Source organism: Mastigoproctus giganteus, chromosome 2 (genome assembly GCF_048544385.1).
Source record: "Mastigoproctus giganteus isolate SK-2022 chromosome 2, ASM4854438v1, whole genome shotgun sequence".
Classification (NCBI taxonomy): Eukaryota; Metazoa; Arthropoda; class Arachnida; order Uropygi; family Thelyphonidae; genus Mastigoproctus; species Mastigoproctus giganteus.
The window spans coordinates 51,706,580-51,723,795 of record NC_143576.1 but is presented as its reverse complement, the minus strand read 5'-3'; the positions used below and the strand labels follow the sequence as shown (position 1 = coordinate 51,723,795).

The 17,216-nt window shown below is 37.1% G+C and overlaps 1 protein-coding gene across 1 annotated transcript in view; it reads left to right on the top strand.

Annotated features, from left to right (window-relative positions):
- The window catches only part of LOC150089301 (uncharacterized), a 251,559-nt gene extending 239,095 nt beyond the window's left edge, over window positions 1-12,464 (top strand). The window contains exon 5 of the mRNA XM_090368481.1: window positions 12,340-12,464. Within this exon, the coding sequence (XP_090224607.1) occupies window positions 12,340-12,417 (78 nt within the window). The 3' untranslated portion in view covers window positions 12,418-12,464. The remainder of the gene's footprint in view (window positions 1-12,339) is intronic.
- Window positions 12,465-17,216: the final 4,752 nt, after the last annotated feature.

Sequence of the window (17,216 nt, the reverse complement as noted above, 5' to 3'; positions counted from 1 at the left end):
TTGTACACGTTGACACCAATGACATTAAGAGTAGGAGATCTGCAAATTTACTTAACAAGTACAGGTCAATGCTGCAAAAAAGTTGTGAATTACGGTTAAATTTGAAAGTGTCTGCAATTCTGCACAGACATGATAGGAGGGAGTATATGATGAGAGCCTTGTCAATCAATTCAGCCCTGGAGAGGATGTGCAAGGCTCGAGAGGTAGAATTTTTTTCAGCGTAGTCTGTGCTTGTTAACAGGCGAGACTGCTTCTACAGGATGGGATACAATTAAATAGAAAGGGTGCAAGAATATTTGCTGATGCTATCGAGGCAGTGTTAGGTGGGTTGGAAAACTGCTAGCTTGGGGGGGGCATGATATTTTAAATTAATAAGATCAATAAATTTAATTAATTAATTGTCAATTCACAGACTAAAAGATTAAAAGTAGCCGCAGGCAGAAGTGAAGGTTATTGTTGCACAAATTCTATTAGAATAAGTAGAAACCTGGAGCGAAGGGGTGCTGGGGGTTTCAGGGACTGATGGCAGTCATCGTGAATCAGATGGTATATGGGATGTGTTAGGGTAACTAAGATTAAGGATAGCTACATGTATATTTGCATGTATACCAATGCTAGAAGTATAGTAAATAAATTTGAAGAATTTGAAGTGTTGGTCAAGACATCAAAGGTGGATATTGTTGGGATAGCAGAGACGAGGTGTCACACAGATATAAGGAATGCAGAACTGGAATTTGGGGAGTACAATGTGTACAGAAAGGATAGACAGGATAGGAAGGGAGGAGGTGTTATGCTGTTAACTAAGAAAAACATAATATCAAAAGAAATGCATCCAGTTGATATAGATGAACAGTGCACTGTTGAGTCAGTTTGGTGTGACATAAGAACTGCGAAAGCAAAAATAAGAGTAGGAGTGTGTTATAGGCCTAATGACTCGAATGAGTACAATGAACGATTGTACAGAGAAATAGAGTGGGATAGTAAATCAGAATGTCTTATAATGGGAGATTTTAACTTCCCAGGTATTGACTGGAACTTGTGGGTTGGTCACTCACACACTAGTAAGACTTTTGTGGATTTATGGATGATTGTTTTATGCAGCAGCATGTTCGAGAGGCAACTAGAGAGGGTAATACTCTTGATCTGGTTTTCAGCAGTGATCATTCATTTATTAAGAATCTGCAGATAAAGGAACCACTAGATGGCAGTGATCACAGTGTACTGAAGTGGGATTTACTTAAAGATATAATTACCATCAGGGGTAAAGGAAAGGGTTTTTGTTTCCGTAAAGGTGAGTACAGTGGTCTCAGACAGTTTTTAAATTCTGTACAGTGGGATCAACTAACAATGTTACCAGCATTAAATACTAAGTGGGAAGCATTCAAGGAATTAATCGTGGATGCTACTAAAAGTTTTATACCTATTAAGAAATATTGTTCAAGTTTTAGGCCTAAATGGTTATCAAATGAAATAATGAGACTCGTGACAGAGAAGAAAAATGCATGGGATGCATATAAATTATTAAGCGACTCAGAAGCCTATGGAGATATAAGCTAGTCTGTAATCAGGTCACAAAGGAGGTTAGGCAGGCGAAGGCAGATTACGAGAAATCTTTGGCAAAATATGCTAAGAAAAACAGCAAGGATTTCTTTACTTATATAAACTCTAAAAGGAAGGGGATGAATCTTATTGGTCCACTTGACATTGATGGTTGAACAGTTGAAGATCCTGCTCAGATAGCAAACAAACCAAATGAGTATTTTGCATCTACATTCACACATGACGAGTTATTAAGGTTTGAAAATGGCAGAAGGTTATGAAATTGTAGCAGAGTGCTTAATGATTTTGTAATAACTGAGAGAAAAGTAGAGGAGAAATTGTTGAAGTTAAACATAAGAAAGGCACCTGGGATGGACTGGATCTATCCAGTTAGATTAAAGGAGGTGGAAAAGCAACTAAGCAAACCCTTAGCCGTAATTATGAGAGCATCCTTGGACTCAGGGGAGGCCCTCATGGCCTGGAGATTAGCATTAGCATTAGCATTAGTAGAGGCATTTGATGCAAGAAAGCAAGCTTATGCAGCATCAGCCAAAAAAACCCCACTTCCACTTCACCCCTCTGTTCGTTCAAAATACCTGTCCAGCTGAGCCTTAAACTTATTCAGGCTATCAACCTCCACTACAAGGGATGGAAGTCTGTTCCACCAACCAACCACCCGCTGGCTAAAGGCATATTTCCGCACGTCTATTCTACATCTCTCTTTCCTCAATTTGAATTTATGCCCTCTCAGGTGATTTTTCTGAGCTAGAGGAAGAATCTCATCAGCATTGAGCATGCTCAAACCATTCAAGGCTTTATACACCTCTATCAGATCACCTCGCTGGTGCCTAGTCTCCAGACACTGTAATTTGCAAAACTTAAGCCTTTCTTCGTAAGAGCACCCCATTGTTCCATTCACTAATCTTGTTGCCCTTCTCTGTACTCGTTCCAGCAGCTCTACATCCTTCTTGAAATGAGGCCTCCAGACCTGTATACAGTACTCTAGGTGTGGCCTGGCCATTGCCTTATACAAGGGAATAATCACTTCTTTATCCCTGCTGGAAAAATTCCTGTATATCATTGACAATACTCCATGAGCTACTCTTGCAGCCCGTCTGCACTGCTCAGAGAACTTCATATCTGCCTGCACAATCACCCCCAAGTCCCTTTCATTCTCTACCACTGTCAGTGTAGTCCCACAGAGTTGATACGTTGCTCTGGAGTTGCTGTTTCCCATGTGTAGCACTTTACATTTGTCAATGTTAAACTTCATTTGCCACCTCTCAGCCGATCTGCTCAACCTTTCCAGATCCTGTTGCAGCAGCATAGTGTCAGTAGTGTCCTTGACAACCCTGCCAACCTTTGTATCGTCTGCAAACTTGGACATTAAGCTTGATATACCATCATCAATATCATTTATAAATACAGAAAACAATAATGGACCCAACACTGAGCCCTGAGGGACTCCACTAATAACTTTAGTCCACGATGAGCAGTGTCCATTGATTACCACTCTCTGTCTTCTCCCCCTCAACCACCCCTTTATCCATAGCAGCAATTTGCCTCCAATGTCATACTGCTCCAATTTGTGTAGCAGTCTTCCATGTGCAACAGTATCAAAAGCCTTTCTAAGATCCAAGTATATAATATCAAAGTTATTCCCTGCATCCAGTTCTTTTGTGACTGCATCATAGTATCCAATCAAGTTGGTCAGGCAAGACTTCCCCTTAACAAAACCGTGCTGTGTCCGAGCTATAACTGAAGTCTTGTCTAAATGATCCTGCAGTGCTTCTTTAACCAGTGCCTCCATTAATTTTCCTGGAACAGAAGTTAAGCTCACAGGTCTATAATTACTTGTGTCAGCCTTTGATCCTCCTTTGTGAATTGGGGTCACATTTGCACATTTCCAGTCTATGGGTACCTCCCCTGAGTCCAAGGAAGCTCTCATAATTATGGCTAAGGGTTTGCTTACTTCCTTTGCTGCCTCCTTTAATATAACTGTATAGATCCCATCCACCCCGGGTGCCTTTCTTGTGTTTTTTTCAACAGTTTCTCCTCCACTTTACTCCCAGTTATTTCACGATTCTGTAGCTTACTGTGATTAGACCGGGGTTCGATCCCGTCACCACCAAATACGGGGATGCGGAAAGATCAGGGAATGATCACCGCATATTCCCGGAGCAATATGGCCTTAGTTGCTAATGCTCCTAAAAAAAACACCAAATGTAGCTTACTGCTAGAGTTGAATACACCTCTGGCATTCCCCTCGCTGAATAACTCCTCATGTGTGAATGTCGATGCAAAATATTCATTTAGTTTGTTAGCTACCTGAGCAGGATCATCAACAGTTGACCCATCAATATCAAGTGGACCAATCTGATTCATCCCCTTCCTTCTAGAGTTTACATAAGTAAAGAACTCTTTGCTGTTTTTCTTTGCATCCCTTGCCAAGGATTTCTCGTAATCTGCCTTCGCCTGCCTAACCTCCTTTGTAAATTGGTTGCATATCAACTTGTATCTATCATAGGCTTCTTTGTCATGTGTTAATTTGTAAGTATCCCATGCATTTTTCTTCCCTGCCATATGCCTCATTAGTTCATCTGACATCCATTTTGGCCTAAACTTTGAACAATATTTCTTAGTTGGTATGTAAAGCCTAGTAGCTTCCAAGATAAGTTCTTTGAATGCTTCCCATTTTGAATTTGCTGTTGGTAACATCATCAGTTGGTCCCACTGTATAGAATTCAAATACAGTCTCAGTCCATTGTAGTCGCTTTTACGGAAGCAATAACCCTTCCTTTTACCCCTAATGGTAGTTATCTCTTTGAGTAAATCCCACTTCAGCACACTGTGATCACTGCCACCTAGCGGTTCATTTATCTGCAGATTCTTAATGCATGAAGAATCACTGCTGATAATCAAATCAAGAGTATTACTCCCTCTAGTTGCCTCCCGAACATGCTGATGTAGAAAACAATCATCCAATAAATCCACAAAACCTTGCTAGTGTGTGAGTGACCAACCCACAAATTCCAGTCAATATCTGGGAAATTAAAATCTCCCATTATAAGAATGTCTGATTTACTGGCCCACTCTATTTCCCTGTACAGTTTCTTATTATACTCATCAGAGTCATTAGGCCTATAGCACACTCCTACTCTCAATTTTGATCTCCCAATGCTTATGTGCAAATATATCCCCAAATCACAAAGGGGGATCAAAGGGTGACACGAGTAATTACAGACAAGTTAGTTTAACTTCTGTTTCAGGTAAAATAATGGAGTCACTGGTTAAAGATGCATTGCAGGATCATCTAGACAAGACTGTAGCGATAATTCAGACACAGCATGGGTTTGTTAAGGGAAAGTATTGTCTGACAAATTTGATAGGATATTATGATGTGGTTACAAAGGAAGTGGATGCAAAAAATAATTTTGATATCATATATTTTGATTTCAGGAAGCTTTTGACACTGTTGCACATGGAAGACTCTTGTACAAATTGGAGCAGAATTGTATTAAGGGTAAGTTGCTACAATGGATAAAAGGATGGTTGAGTGGGAGAAGACAGAGAGTGGTAATTAATGGGTGCTGCTCTTCGTGGACTAATGTTATCTGTGGAGTCCCACAGGGTTTGGTGTTGGGTCCTCTGTTGTTTTGCATATTTATCAATAATATTGATGAAGGTATATCAGGCTTAGTGTCTAAGTTTGCAGATGATACAAAGGTTGGCAGCGTTGTTAATGACAGTAATTGCAGTGTGCTACTGCAAACAGGATCTAGATAATTTGGGCAGATGGGCTAAGAAGTGGCAACTGAAGTTTAACATTGACAAATGAAAAGTACTGCATATGGGTAGAAGTAACTCCAGAGAATCGTACCAACTGTGTGGTACTACAACACTTAAGGTGGTAGAAAATGAAAAAGACCTGTGAGTAATTGTGCAGTCAGATGTGAAGTTTTCTGAGCAATACAGACAGGCTGCCAGGGCAGGTCATGGAGTTTTGATAATGATATATAGGAAAATTTGCTAGCAGGGAAAAGGAGGTGATTGTCCATCTGTATAAGGCAATGGTCAGGCCACGCCTTGAGTACTGCATACAGGACTGGAATCCTCATTTTAGGAAGGGTGTAGATTTGCTTGAGCATGTACAGCGAAGGGCAACAAGATTGGTGAGGGGAATGAAGAGATCCTATTACCAAGAGAGGCTTAAGTTCTGCAAATTGCAGCAGCTGGAGACTAGGAACCTGCACAGTGATCTGATTGTGGTGTGTAAGGTCTTGAATGGATTGAGCACGTTGAATTCTTATGGGATCCTTCCACTTGTTCAGATTACGAACCTAAGGGGCATAAATTCAAATTAAGAAAAGACAGATGTAGTAGAATTGATGTGCGGAAATTTGCCTTTAGCCAGCGGGTGGTTAATTGCTGGAACAAACTTCTATCTGTCATTGTTGAAGTTGATAGGTTAAATAAATTTAAAGAGGAACTGGACAGGCATTTGGAGGGAATGGTGTGATTTTTTTTTTTTTTTTTTGGCTGCTGCTGCAAAAAGCTCATACACTTGCTTTCTTGCATCACATGCCACTACTACTACTACTACCTGGTCAGTAGTGGATATCAACTAGAAATGTGCAATATCTCGAAAACGATTCACTTTAAGGACCCATGTTTACTTGGCTTTTTTTATGCATATTTAGTCTGTGCAGTTCACCTTTAAATTATTTGCTCTGCTCCACAATATTAGATTATAGCACTAAGTAGCAAACCCAGTTTTCTAACAGCTGCATACAGAAATAAGCTATGTCCAACATGTAATGTTTTTTTATAAAATATGTAAACTATTAGGTGTAATTATTATTATTTGCATTTAAGATAATCAATGTAAATTTATTTATTTAAGATACATAAATTAATATTAAAAATAGTAACTTCTTTTTTATAGTATGAGACTAGCAAGAAGTCATCAGGATATAATTTATCAATGTCAGATGAATATATTATATTCATCTGACACACCATGGTCACCCATGATGGACAGACCAAAGCTAAGATACCATAAGAAACCAGACTAAATCCATCCAAAATCTGCAACGGACCAGAATTTTTTTTTTTGTGTAAACCCCAAACGTTTTTTTTTTTTTTTGGTAGTTGTTGGCACATCGGCTTCTGTGGCCATATTGCACCTGCCAAGGTTTTTGCAGTACTTTGATCCAAGCCCGAGGCGGGAATCGAACCCGCGACCTTTGGGTTGCCGGGTAGGTACTTTACCCACTCGGCTAGCCCGGTCGGCCGTAAACCCCAAACACGAGAGGTATTAGAACCTATAGTACTTAGTACCGTGCTTGGGTTGGAGGTTGACAAGACGAAATAAGATATTTGTTGACATTGGATTTGAACTTCTGTAGATTGTAATTTTCAGGAAATACGTATGAAGGAAGGTTGTTCCAGAAAACGGCAGTTGAATGAATAAACAAGGAAGATGAAAAGTTGATTCTGTGAGTTTGAAGTTGGACGGTAAATGGATGTTGGCTGATGGCGGCACGTGTTTGGACTGTTTTGAAAGAGAGAGTGGGAATTATAGAAGCCATTCAGAAGAACAGTGTCCATGGAAGTACCTGTAGAAGAGGAATGCAGCAGAAACAGTACGTCTATGAGACAGCGAGTGGAGAGACTCTGTTAGAGATGAATCATTAATTACGCTAACTACTCTCTTCTGAATGAAATCAAGAAGTCTGAGTGGGGTTTTGGGGGCACCACCCCAGATGTGGGAAAAATATTCCATGGCAGGGCAGATTTGCAATTTATACAGAGTGAGCTGCTGTTTGGAAGAAAACTAACACAGAGAGCACAAAAGAGAAACCCAAGTTTTTTAGATGCAGAGGAAGCAATATTTGTAATGTACTTGAGATTAGAAGTCAGGCTAATCCCCAAAAGAGATATATCATTTTGCCTAGAAATCGGAGTGTTATTAAAGATAAGAGGCCTTCATCCTGCAGTGGATTGAAAATGGCTGATGATGATGGGATGATTGCAATTTTTGGGAAGAGCTAACTTGGCTAGAACCATAGTTTAATCAGCAGAGTCGTGAAGAGAATGAGATAAAGAAAGCCTAGCGAAGATAGCAGATATTGAGGATTGAAAAGATATTCCTGAAAGTCGTACCTATGGAGCATAAAGTTGAATCTAGAAGTGTTGGAGAAGAACAGAAGTTTATTGGTAAGTTGACCAGTTTTCTTTAGAGCAAACCGATCCAAACCACCCGAAGTCAATCCTAACCCCCCCTAACATTATCCTTAATCACAGACCTCTCTCTCCTCATAGACACATCTTGATAATTGTTTTATCACCTTTCTTAGCAATTAGAATTTAATGGAATATTACTTGTTACCCTAGTTGTCTTTAATGTTAATTGCAACTATTAACTGACATGTTCTTATTACACTTGCATTAAAACAAGGTACTGTAAGATATGTATCATTTACTCAGAATTCAAGTGTGTAATGAAGGAAGAGGCCACATGAAGAACAGCACCAAATTGGTATATCAGTATCTGTAGCACTTTAATTGGCTTTTGTTAATGATCAAGGAGCCTAATGATAGTTTTCCAAAATCGTGACCAGTTGTCTACTTAGAACTGTTTGTATGACCTATTTTGCTTATTAAATCTTGTTATGTTTAATCTTTCTGTCTCATGACCACTCTTTGCTACACACAATCTACTCGAATAGGATATTTATTAAGAATTATAGTTATGCGGCACTGGAGCCCTATTAATTTCCAAGAGGGTTTCAAAGTGAAAAACAACGCAATCTTCGATGTTGCGAGCTTGCTCTTAATGTCAAACCGAGTAAATCTTGAAGATTTTTGTCCTAATATAAATTGTTAGACGATCATATGAAACCCAGGTTTTCTGGATGCAAATATTAGTGTCTGATCTTGCTGGAAGCCGAGTTGTTAAAAGAGAACATTGATTGGCAAGCACACACTATAACAGGAAAGCCTGCAGAAATTGGTGCTAATCGCAACCAGGATCAATTGTGTTACTGCGGAGTGAAAAACCATTATACATGAATGCCCGTAAATGATTCTGATTGTTGCAGACTGAGAAGCAAAGTGTCAGGAGAATCAACCAGAGAACAGTAAACGAAACTCAGGAGCTTACTTCTGTAGTAGAAAGAATAGTGACAGCACTGATTTTATGTGTACAGAGAATGGTTATAGGCATTCCTCTTTTTTTTTCACCAATACAAATAACAGAGACGTCTTCAGGAACATTCGTATTGAACAACAGTCAGCAACTTGTAAAGTTTTGACCTAGAAGATTTATCAAAAATTAAGAATAAAACGAGTTGCTATATATCGAAATACTTTGTGGTTTATAATTGTTGATTTCTAACGTTATAAATCTCTTTCAGCTCAACGGAAAGGTAAGTCGCACCATTTTGGAAAATAGGGTCCCACAAAATATAGATAGGCTCACCCCAAATTTTTCCCAAATATTGGTAGGGTCACCTACTCTCACCCAGATAAATTCAAAATGGAAGGACAGAGCTCACAATCGACAGAAGTAAATTTTTCTGCTCCATTATTTGGTACACAACAAATACATTCCCCTCCCGAATCTGGCAGCCCTCATTTGGCTAACATTGCAGGTTACCTTGGGCTTGTACCAGTCATTTTTGGTAAGCCTGATGAAGGCCCATCTCTCCAGTTATTCTTTGAAACACTAGAGAGTGTGGGAGAACTAGCACTCTGGCAAGACAAGGAATGAATTAAATGCAGTCTGTAGATTGAAGTTTCGTTCGTTTGCAGCAGAATTTTTAGCCCAGTCAACAGAACTACACCAGGAAAAAAGCTATAGCATGTTCAAAAACGCATTTTTGGCTCATTTCGAAAAAAAACAACCGATTGTCCCATGCCTACCTCAATTTTCAACTGCTGTACAAGGTCCAACAGAATCAATTGCTTATTATAACGCACAAGTAAAAAACTTAGCAAGATTAGCCTTCACAGCACAAAGCAATTTACCAGAGGCGTTAGGGATATTAGACCTAATGCCTCTCGTTCTGGGATAATGGTATAATGGTATTATCCCAGAACCCTTTAACTTTTTCCCAGCAGTCACAATTGCGAAACATGAAGAGATGAACAATGAGCTTTCAGAAACAAAACATAAACCAATTAATGCTATTTGTAGTAGACTAACAGCAATGAAGTCTGTAGCCAGCAGGTATTTAATAAAAATATTATTAAACCTTTGCAAGACCAAGTATTAGACTTGTAACAATCATTAAAAGCATTGGCTGTGAACAACACCACTTGTAATAATTTACAAACACAAGTTAAGGCAGCTAACGAAATGGAACGATGCCAAAGTCGTGATGCGCCAGCTTATGCATCCCCCCCCCCTCTGTCGCTGTGGAGCGCCAAGTTTTACATACCCACAGTCTCACAAGCGAAGAGACACTATGGCCTCAGGCATCCAGGTCAATGAACTCCCCCACTCTGGGTGATGCTATTTCACTCCGTGCTATGCTATGAAGCAGGTATGCTGTAATCCCTCTTACGAAGCAGAACAGGGAGAAAGACGCTGTATTGATCGCAGCTGTTCATAGAGCTCAAGACCGATGCCAATTCCTTCTCCTCGTCAGAATACATACCAGAATATGCACGAGTACACTGCCTTACCAAAAAGTGGTACGTCTTATGGTAACAGACAGGGTTACAATTTTAGCAAAAATACGGATAGAAATGTAAACAGAATGTATTATAATAATCAAAATAGAAATCATATGAACACGTCCACAAGGGGAAGAAAGGGAACACCTCGAAATGAGTGCACTTATGATCAAACGCAGCCTAAAGCTATTCTGGGAAGGCCAATAAATCAGGTGGGTTTCAGGCAAAATAGGGATAGATGCTGAACGAAATAGAAGGAACTTTCAACGCTATGGAACTGTTTTATCATGCCAAAACTTGGAGTCTTTAAACCATAAGAGAAATGTGCAACATGGGGTGTATATTTTAGATAATGATGAGAAATTACCTTTAATTAGTGGGTTTGTTCTACATATTTTGGCCAAATTTCTAGTGGATACAGGAGCAGGTGTCACGCTGTTGAGCACGGATTTATTTAATAAAATCAAGAATGATAAATCACTAAATCCCAGGTCTCCAGATCTGACTGTTACAGTTGTTTTGGGGTACGTTGTTCCAATACATACGGAGGTTACAGCAAATCATAAGTTAGATAATGTAACATTTCAGGAAAACGTTTTTGTAGCCTTGGGAAATTTTAAAGGACAATATGATGTAATATTGCGGTTAAATGTCTTAAGACATTTTTCATTCACAATAGACCTCAGTAAAGGAATGGTACGCTCAGTCTCGTTGAGAATTTGCTTAAGGGAAGAGGGTATTCGAAAACAATTCATGAATTCAAAACCATCTGTAGCTAAATTAACCTGTAAGCAGTTGATCCCAGCTTTCTCAGAAAGGATAGTAACGGCCTTTTGTAATCACCTTGCTGTTTCCACCGAACAACTAGTGTTAACAGAAACCAATTCTAACCTAAGTCGTGACAACCTAGTTATTAGATGTTCAGTGGATAGAAATTTTTCCCGACGGAAAAATTTCAGGAATTTCAGTGAACCTAAGAACTGAATTGCTTCACCTTCCTGAAGGGATGGCGATAGCTAACCTTGAAAGAGTCAAAAGTAAACTAGTTGCTTTTGCAGGTGAGAAAGAAGACGAGAAAAGAGCATCGCCCATGACTTTGAAAGATTTTGATCTGGATCATCTAACAGGTAATCAAAGGCATCATTTGTCAGATTTGTTATATGAATATGGAGTTGTTTTTGCTAAATCACCAGCACAACTGGGTGATTCAAAGATATTTAAACACAGAATCAAACTGACTGACAACATTCCCGTGAAGCAGATGGCTTACAGAGTTCCCTATTGAAAGATGAAGTGCGAAAGCAGGTAAATGAGCTTTTGGAAGCAAACATTATTCAACCCAGTAATTCCCCATATTCAGCACCAATTGTTTTAGTGAAAAAGAAAGTGGGTACTTACCAGTGAGGCGCCTCCGTAGCCAGGTGGGCAGGAGCAGCAGTGCGTAGCACATGCTTCTTGATTAGACCAGGGTTCGAACCCGTGACCACCAAATACGGAGAATGCGGAAAGGTCAGGGAATGACCACTGCATATCCCCGGAGCAATATGGCCTTAGTTGCTAATGCTCCTAAAAACCAAAAAATAACAATAAATTACCAGTGGTGAGCTGTGAATGTTTTAACAATGGGCTCGCAGTTTTTCTGACTTTCTACTGAGTAAATTTGATCAGTTGTTGAAATGACGTCATCCGCAGCTTTTAATAGAGGCGCTTCGCATGGTCTAATCAGAGCATGTGAATGCTCTGATTAGAGCATGAAAGAGCAATTAGAGCATGTGACGCATTTTTCGTGACTGGTATGATATCTTAAGTCATTGACGGATTTAGAGGGGGTGGACAAATGCGACTTATTACCCCCTTAACCATGCGTATAAGTGAATGTGGAAAACGTTCCTACGTCTATATAAAAAAAACTTAAAAACCTGGTTGTCAAGCTTTGCCTTACAATGATAACTGGATACAACAGTGTCTGGAGTTCTAACTTTTTAGAATTTTTGAATACTATGACGTCGTGGTCTTGCTTCCTGAAGTTACTACTGCTGTAAGTATAATTGGAACAATACAAATATTTGTCAACAATTTCTTTTTTTGTCTAACATTTTTGTTACATTCCATTATTAGGTGCCCCTAACAGCTGCTTATGTCGCTTCAACTACAAGATCAGTATATCAATCGGTGCTATTTTACAGAGCTATTTAGATACGTTTCACTCGCAAGCATACATCTCTCACTTTAATTATCATAAATCCAGTGTCTTCCAGAAATTATGAAAATCTGTCAATGATCAATAAAATATTTACAATAAGAAAGCTGTTTTATTTCGTAATCGATATATACAAATCAAAATACCTAAAATAAACACGAAGGATGTTTCACATAAACCATCTACTATGCGTGCTCGACACATGCACAACTTTTTTATTAGTCAATGGATACCAGTAGTGTAGCTACCCTTTTTCGGGCCCGGGGGCAAAGAGCATGTTTGAGCCCCTACTTAATAAATGAAAATTGCAAAAACAGGAGACAGCCAAAGATGCCGGGCCCGGAGGCAATTTCCTTGCCTGCCTACATGGTAGCCACGCCACTGATGGATACATTTTTTTCATGATAAAATTTTAATATTGAGAATAAAAAATAACATGAAATATTTCCCATATCACAAATAACATAAAAACTATCACAAAACATTCCACAATATAAAACAAATATTACATAAAAAACAAACACCAGAAAAAGTACACAAAAATCACAGATTACATGAAAAAAAATTATTTCACAAATATTCAAGAAAAATTTATTCTAAAAATTGCCAATTTACTTCTTTATTTGTTGTCAATCTGCTTTGCTCAATAGCTGAGCGATGATTTGACATAACGATCCAGATCGAATTGAAGCAATGGTTTTTCATTTAGATGTATGGTCATCATAATCTGCAATGTGTTTAATTGTCACAATATTATTCATTACGCTGAAAGCTCACTCAGCTTCAGCGCTGCTAATCGCAATGGTTTCAAAGATATTTTCTGGCTTTCTTAATTGAAAAGGTAATTTCACTTGATTTTAAAGATAAACTGTCTTCGACAAAATCACTAAAATCATTAATTTTTATTTTATATTTTATCAGAAAACAAATTTCTTATTCAGTTTTCACCCTCTTGCCACCAAGAAAAGTTCTTTCACATTCCACAATTTCGGGTAGCATATGTTTAAAATTGCCCTGTTGCATTAATAATTTATCATTTAAGGATAACACAATGCATTTAATAACTTGTCACGATGTAACTTTTTTACTTTCGATTTTGATTCCTTCAAATTCTTTCCACTTCAACATGATCTCAATTTTAGCTTCAGAATTTTTCAAATTAGCAATAACACTGATAGTTCAAATAATTAATTTATATGCTTTTACCATTGTGATTCTGTAAAGCTTGTGAACGGTAAGAGAGCTCCAGCAGGATGTCGATCATTACTGCTAAATTAATAAATTCCAAATTTAAAGGTCGATTTAATAATCCAGAATATTTAAATTCTGATTCAAAATGTTTGCACAAAGCGGGAATTCCTCCAACCCACAATTGCCGTCTGCAAGCTAAAAGTTGCTCATCGTGGCCCAAACACACGACCGATCTTTATATTTTCCACATCAAGTTCTTTAGCAATCATCCTTAATTTGCCCTTGTTTTTTTGAGATTGGTGATATAGTTTTTTTTAATTATTGCCTGTATGCCATTATATTTTATAACATTTTCTACGCAGTGAAAGGGTGCCCGCACGTAGAATGCAGGTGACCGCTTACTTTGAACCAGCAGCCTAAATGAACAGTGTAAGTCAGTGGGAGTGCATACAATAAGAGCATGTGGATAGTGGCATTGCTTCTTGTGTTAATCCCCCAGCTTACCTCAACAGATTAAGCTTACTGGTTCTCAGGGAAGTACAGATGTCACTCAACTGGGTACGCGTTGTTCACACCTCTGATATAAATCTGGCCTTCGGGCAATTTTTAGAACTGCTGTAGAAAGCACAAATTCACGGAGATGTAGAGAAAACTTTTAATCCAAAAGTTTTAAATATGGATACTGAAATTTTGAATTCACACTGACTCTTATGGATTTATGTCAAACGTGCAATTTGGGGCAAAAGTGTCAAACTGCATTAAACAGCAAAAAACAAAAAAACATTTTGTTTTTTGCTGACAAAAAACAAAATAAAAATAAATAAATAAAATAATAAAATTATATTTTTTTCTTTTCTCAAAGTAACAACAGTTCTTTGTTTTCTTCTTATATTTATTTGTAAAGTGCTAATAAATACTGTATGTAGAAATAGTTTATTAGTCAATGTTTTTATTATTTGAATTGGAAACAGCGTTTCTCTATTCGTTCTAAATATTTAGAAACTTCCAATTCGTTACATAAATTATGATATTCAAAATTTTACCAACTGTAATGCACAGACATTGGGTATGCCCATTATTTTCTTATTGTTTTCAAATCTTGAAAAAAAATTAAATTATATTTATACTTATTGTTTCTAAAAACATCACTAACTTTTATTATCATTGAAAACAATAGGAAACTTTTTAAAAAAAAAGTTTCTTGTTGTTTTGCTTTGTACAACAAATCGTAGGCTGCACGGTGCGTAAAATATGCATTATATTTTAAATGAAGACCTTAAAGAAGACAGTAACTGATAACACCCGTCGTGACGGTTTCATATTTCCTCCCTTCTAATTAATCTCGATTTTCCTTCTGCAGTTAACATTACATGAAACTTAATTAATTTGAAAAATGCATGTTGTATGATATTCATTACTAAGCTATACCTAAAAATCACGGCTAATCATCCAAATTTAATCCGTTAGTGGAAAATGTGATTCATCCCCCTCTCCACCAAGTCACGAGAAACAGTGGGGTCTGCAAAAACATATCGGAATTGGTTAGTGCTGGTTGTGCTAATCCACCTGCTTGCTTAAATGAATTTTTATTTAAGCTTGCTGGTTTTGCTAATCCACCTGCTTGCTTAAATGAATTTTTATTTAAGCTCGCTGGTTGCCAACACCACACATTCATTGCAACATGGACATTGAAGCTTTTCTTTCCAAGGTGTATCTTTGACGACCAATATGGGACAAAACAAAAATTACATTCGTACAGGAATGCTGTGCAGAAATATTGGAAAGAAATAAGCCAAGAAAATTAATCACAACAGAAACTCACAATTACAATTCAAAAAAATCACTATGTATTTCTATAATAATTTGTCGATTTATGTACGCAGTGTGTTACATAAATATATATAGCTATATAACATATATATATATATATATATATATATATATATATATGAAATATGAAAACAAAGATGTGGAAAAACAGGAAAAATAAGGAAAAACAGTACGTGTACCTGAATGCGCAAAGCAGCAAAACAGGATACATGTATATAAATAATATAAAATAAAAATATATAAAAATAAAATAAAAATATAGATGGAGAAGTTATTAAACACAAAATGCCGAGCCTAGTTGAAGAAAAAAGAGAAAAAGAATGTTAAGATCCTATAAAAAATTAATTATTAAGTAGAATTAAATCCGAATTAATGCCGAATTAACAGGCCAATTATATGTACAAAAGCTGAAAGAAAAAGAGGGGAGGGTGATAGAGATAAAAATTATAAAATAAAAATTATAAAATAAAAATTAAAAATTGGTACATAGATCAGGTATTTCATCAGGGGGCTACACCTGATCATGTACCAAACACTGTGTTTCTATGCAAACTCATGTTGATGGAGAAGCTGAAGAAATGAAAAGGAAATAAAAAGGAAATAAAAAATATAAAATTTATTTTTTATAAAAATTTTTTATAGCTCCAGAAACATGAGTGAGGTAGCCCCAACGCAGTGTATTTAGATTAATAAATTAAGTAACGTAGTGTATTTGGAAATAAATTGAATAACGCAACCGCAGTGTATTTAGATTAATAAATTAAGAAAATTGAGTAACGCAGTGTATTTGGAAATAAATTGAGTCGATAGTATGTAAGAACGCCAGTTTAAATCGAAAGTATGTAATAAATAAATAAATAACAAGGTAGCGGTATAGAAAAAGGAAGCAATGCAAGGTAGGGGAGGGAAAAGAAGTTAAAAATACAGAGGCGAAGATAGTGAGAAAGAGGAAAGTGAGAATGTCCGAATCACCCTCGTATTACACTAATAGTTCAACGGACGGAAAAACGAAGAGTAGAAAGTAGAAAGATGTAAAGAGAAGGAAAAGAGTTTAAAGGATACTAGGCAAGCTGGGGGTGTAAGTACCCAACCTCATAGAGAGGGCCTTGGCTGTGAGAGTGTTAGTAGAAGTGGAAATTAATACCGCTAGCTTGTATTGTATATTTTACGAAATAAAATAAAATAAAAATATGAACAGGAGGAAAATTAAATACATACGATAACTGGCAGAAACAAGTTGAGTGAAATATAATTAAGAAATGACAATAAAATATGCAATCATGATTAATAAGGTACAATTATGTGAATATGATTAATAAGAATGGAATGCAAACAGAGGGAAAACTATGACAACGATGGTGGAGTTGCTCAGAAGAGAAGAACTATGGGAGCCCTCTGTGGTCAAAATAAAATAGAGAAAATAAAAGATTGGACATAAATAATTATTGATATTAAATTACGAAAATGAAAAGAAAACTTAGGAAGTGAAAGAACACGAACATCGTTCTAATAGAAGTTATAATAGAAGTCATTATGTGTGATCACTTTCCAAGTGGTGGAAATACCACCATTCAAATGTACAACTATACAAGTATCGAATTAACCCTAATCAAGGTGGAACATGGTGAAACCGAATGTTTCTTTAATGTAATCAGAGAGAATTTTTATAATAAAATTTAAGAAATTAATAGGAATGTCATTATTGCGAAGTTTGGTATAAAGATCATTTAATGCACCAGCGAAAAGTGATTGATTGCTACTAATATTAGCTAAA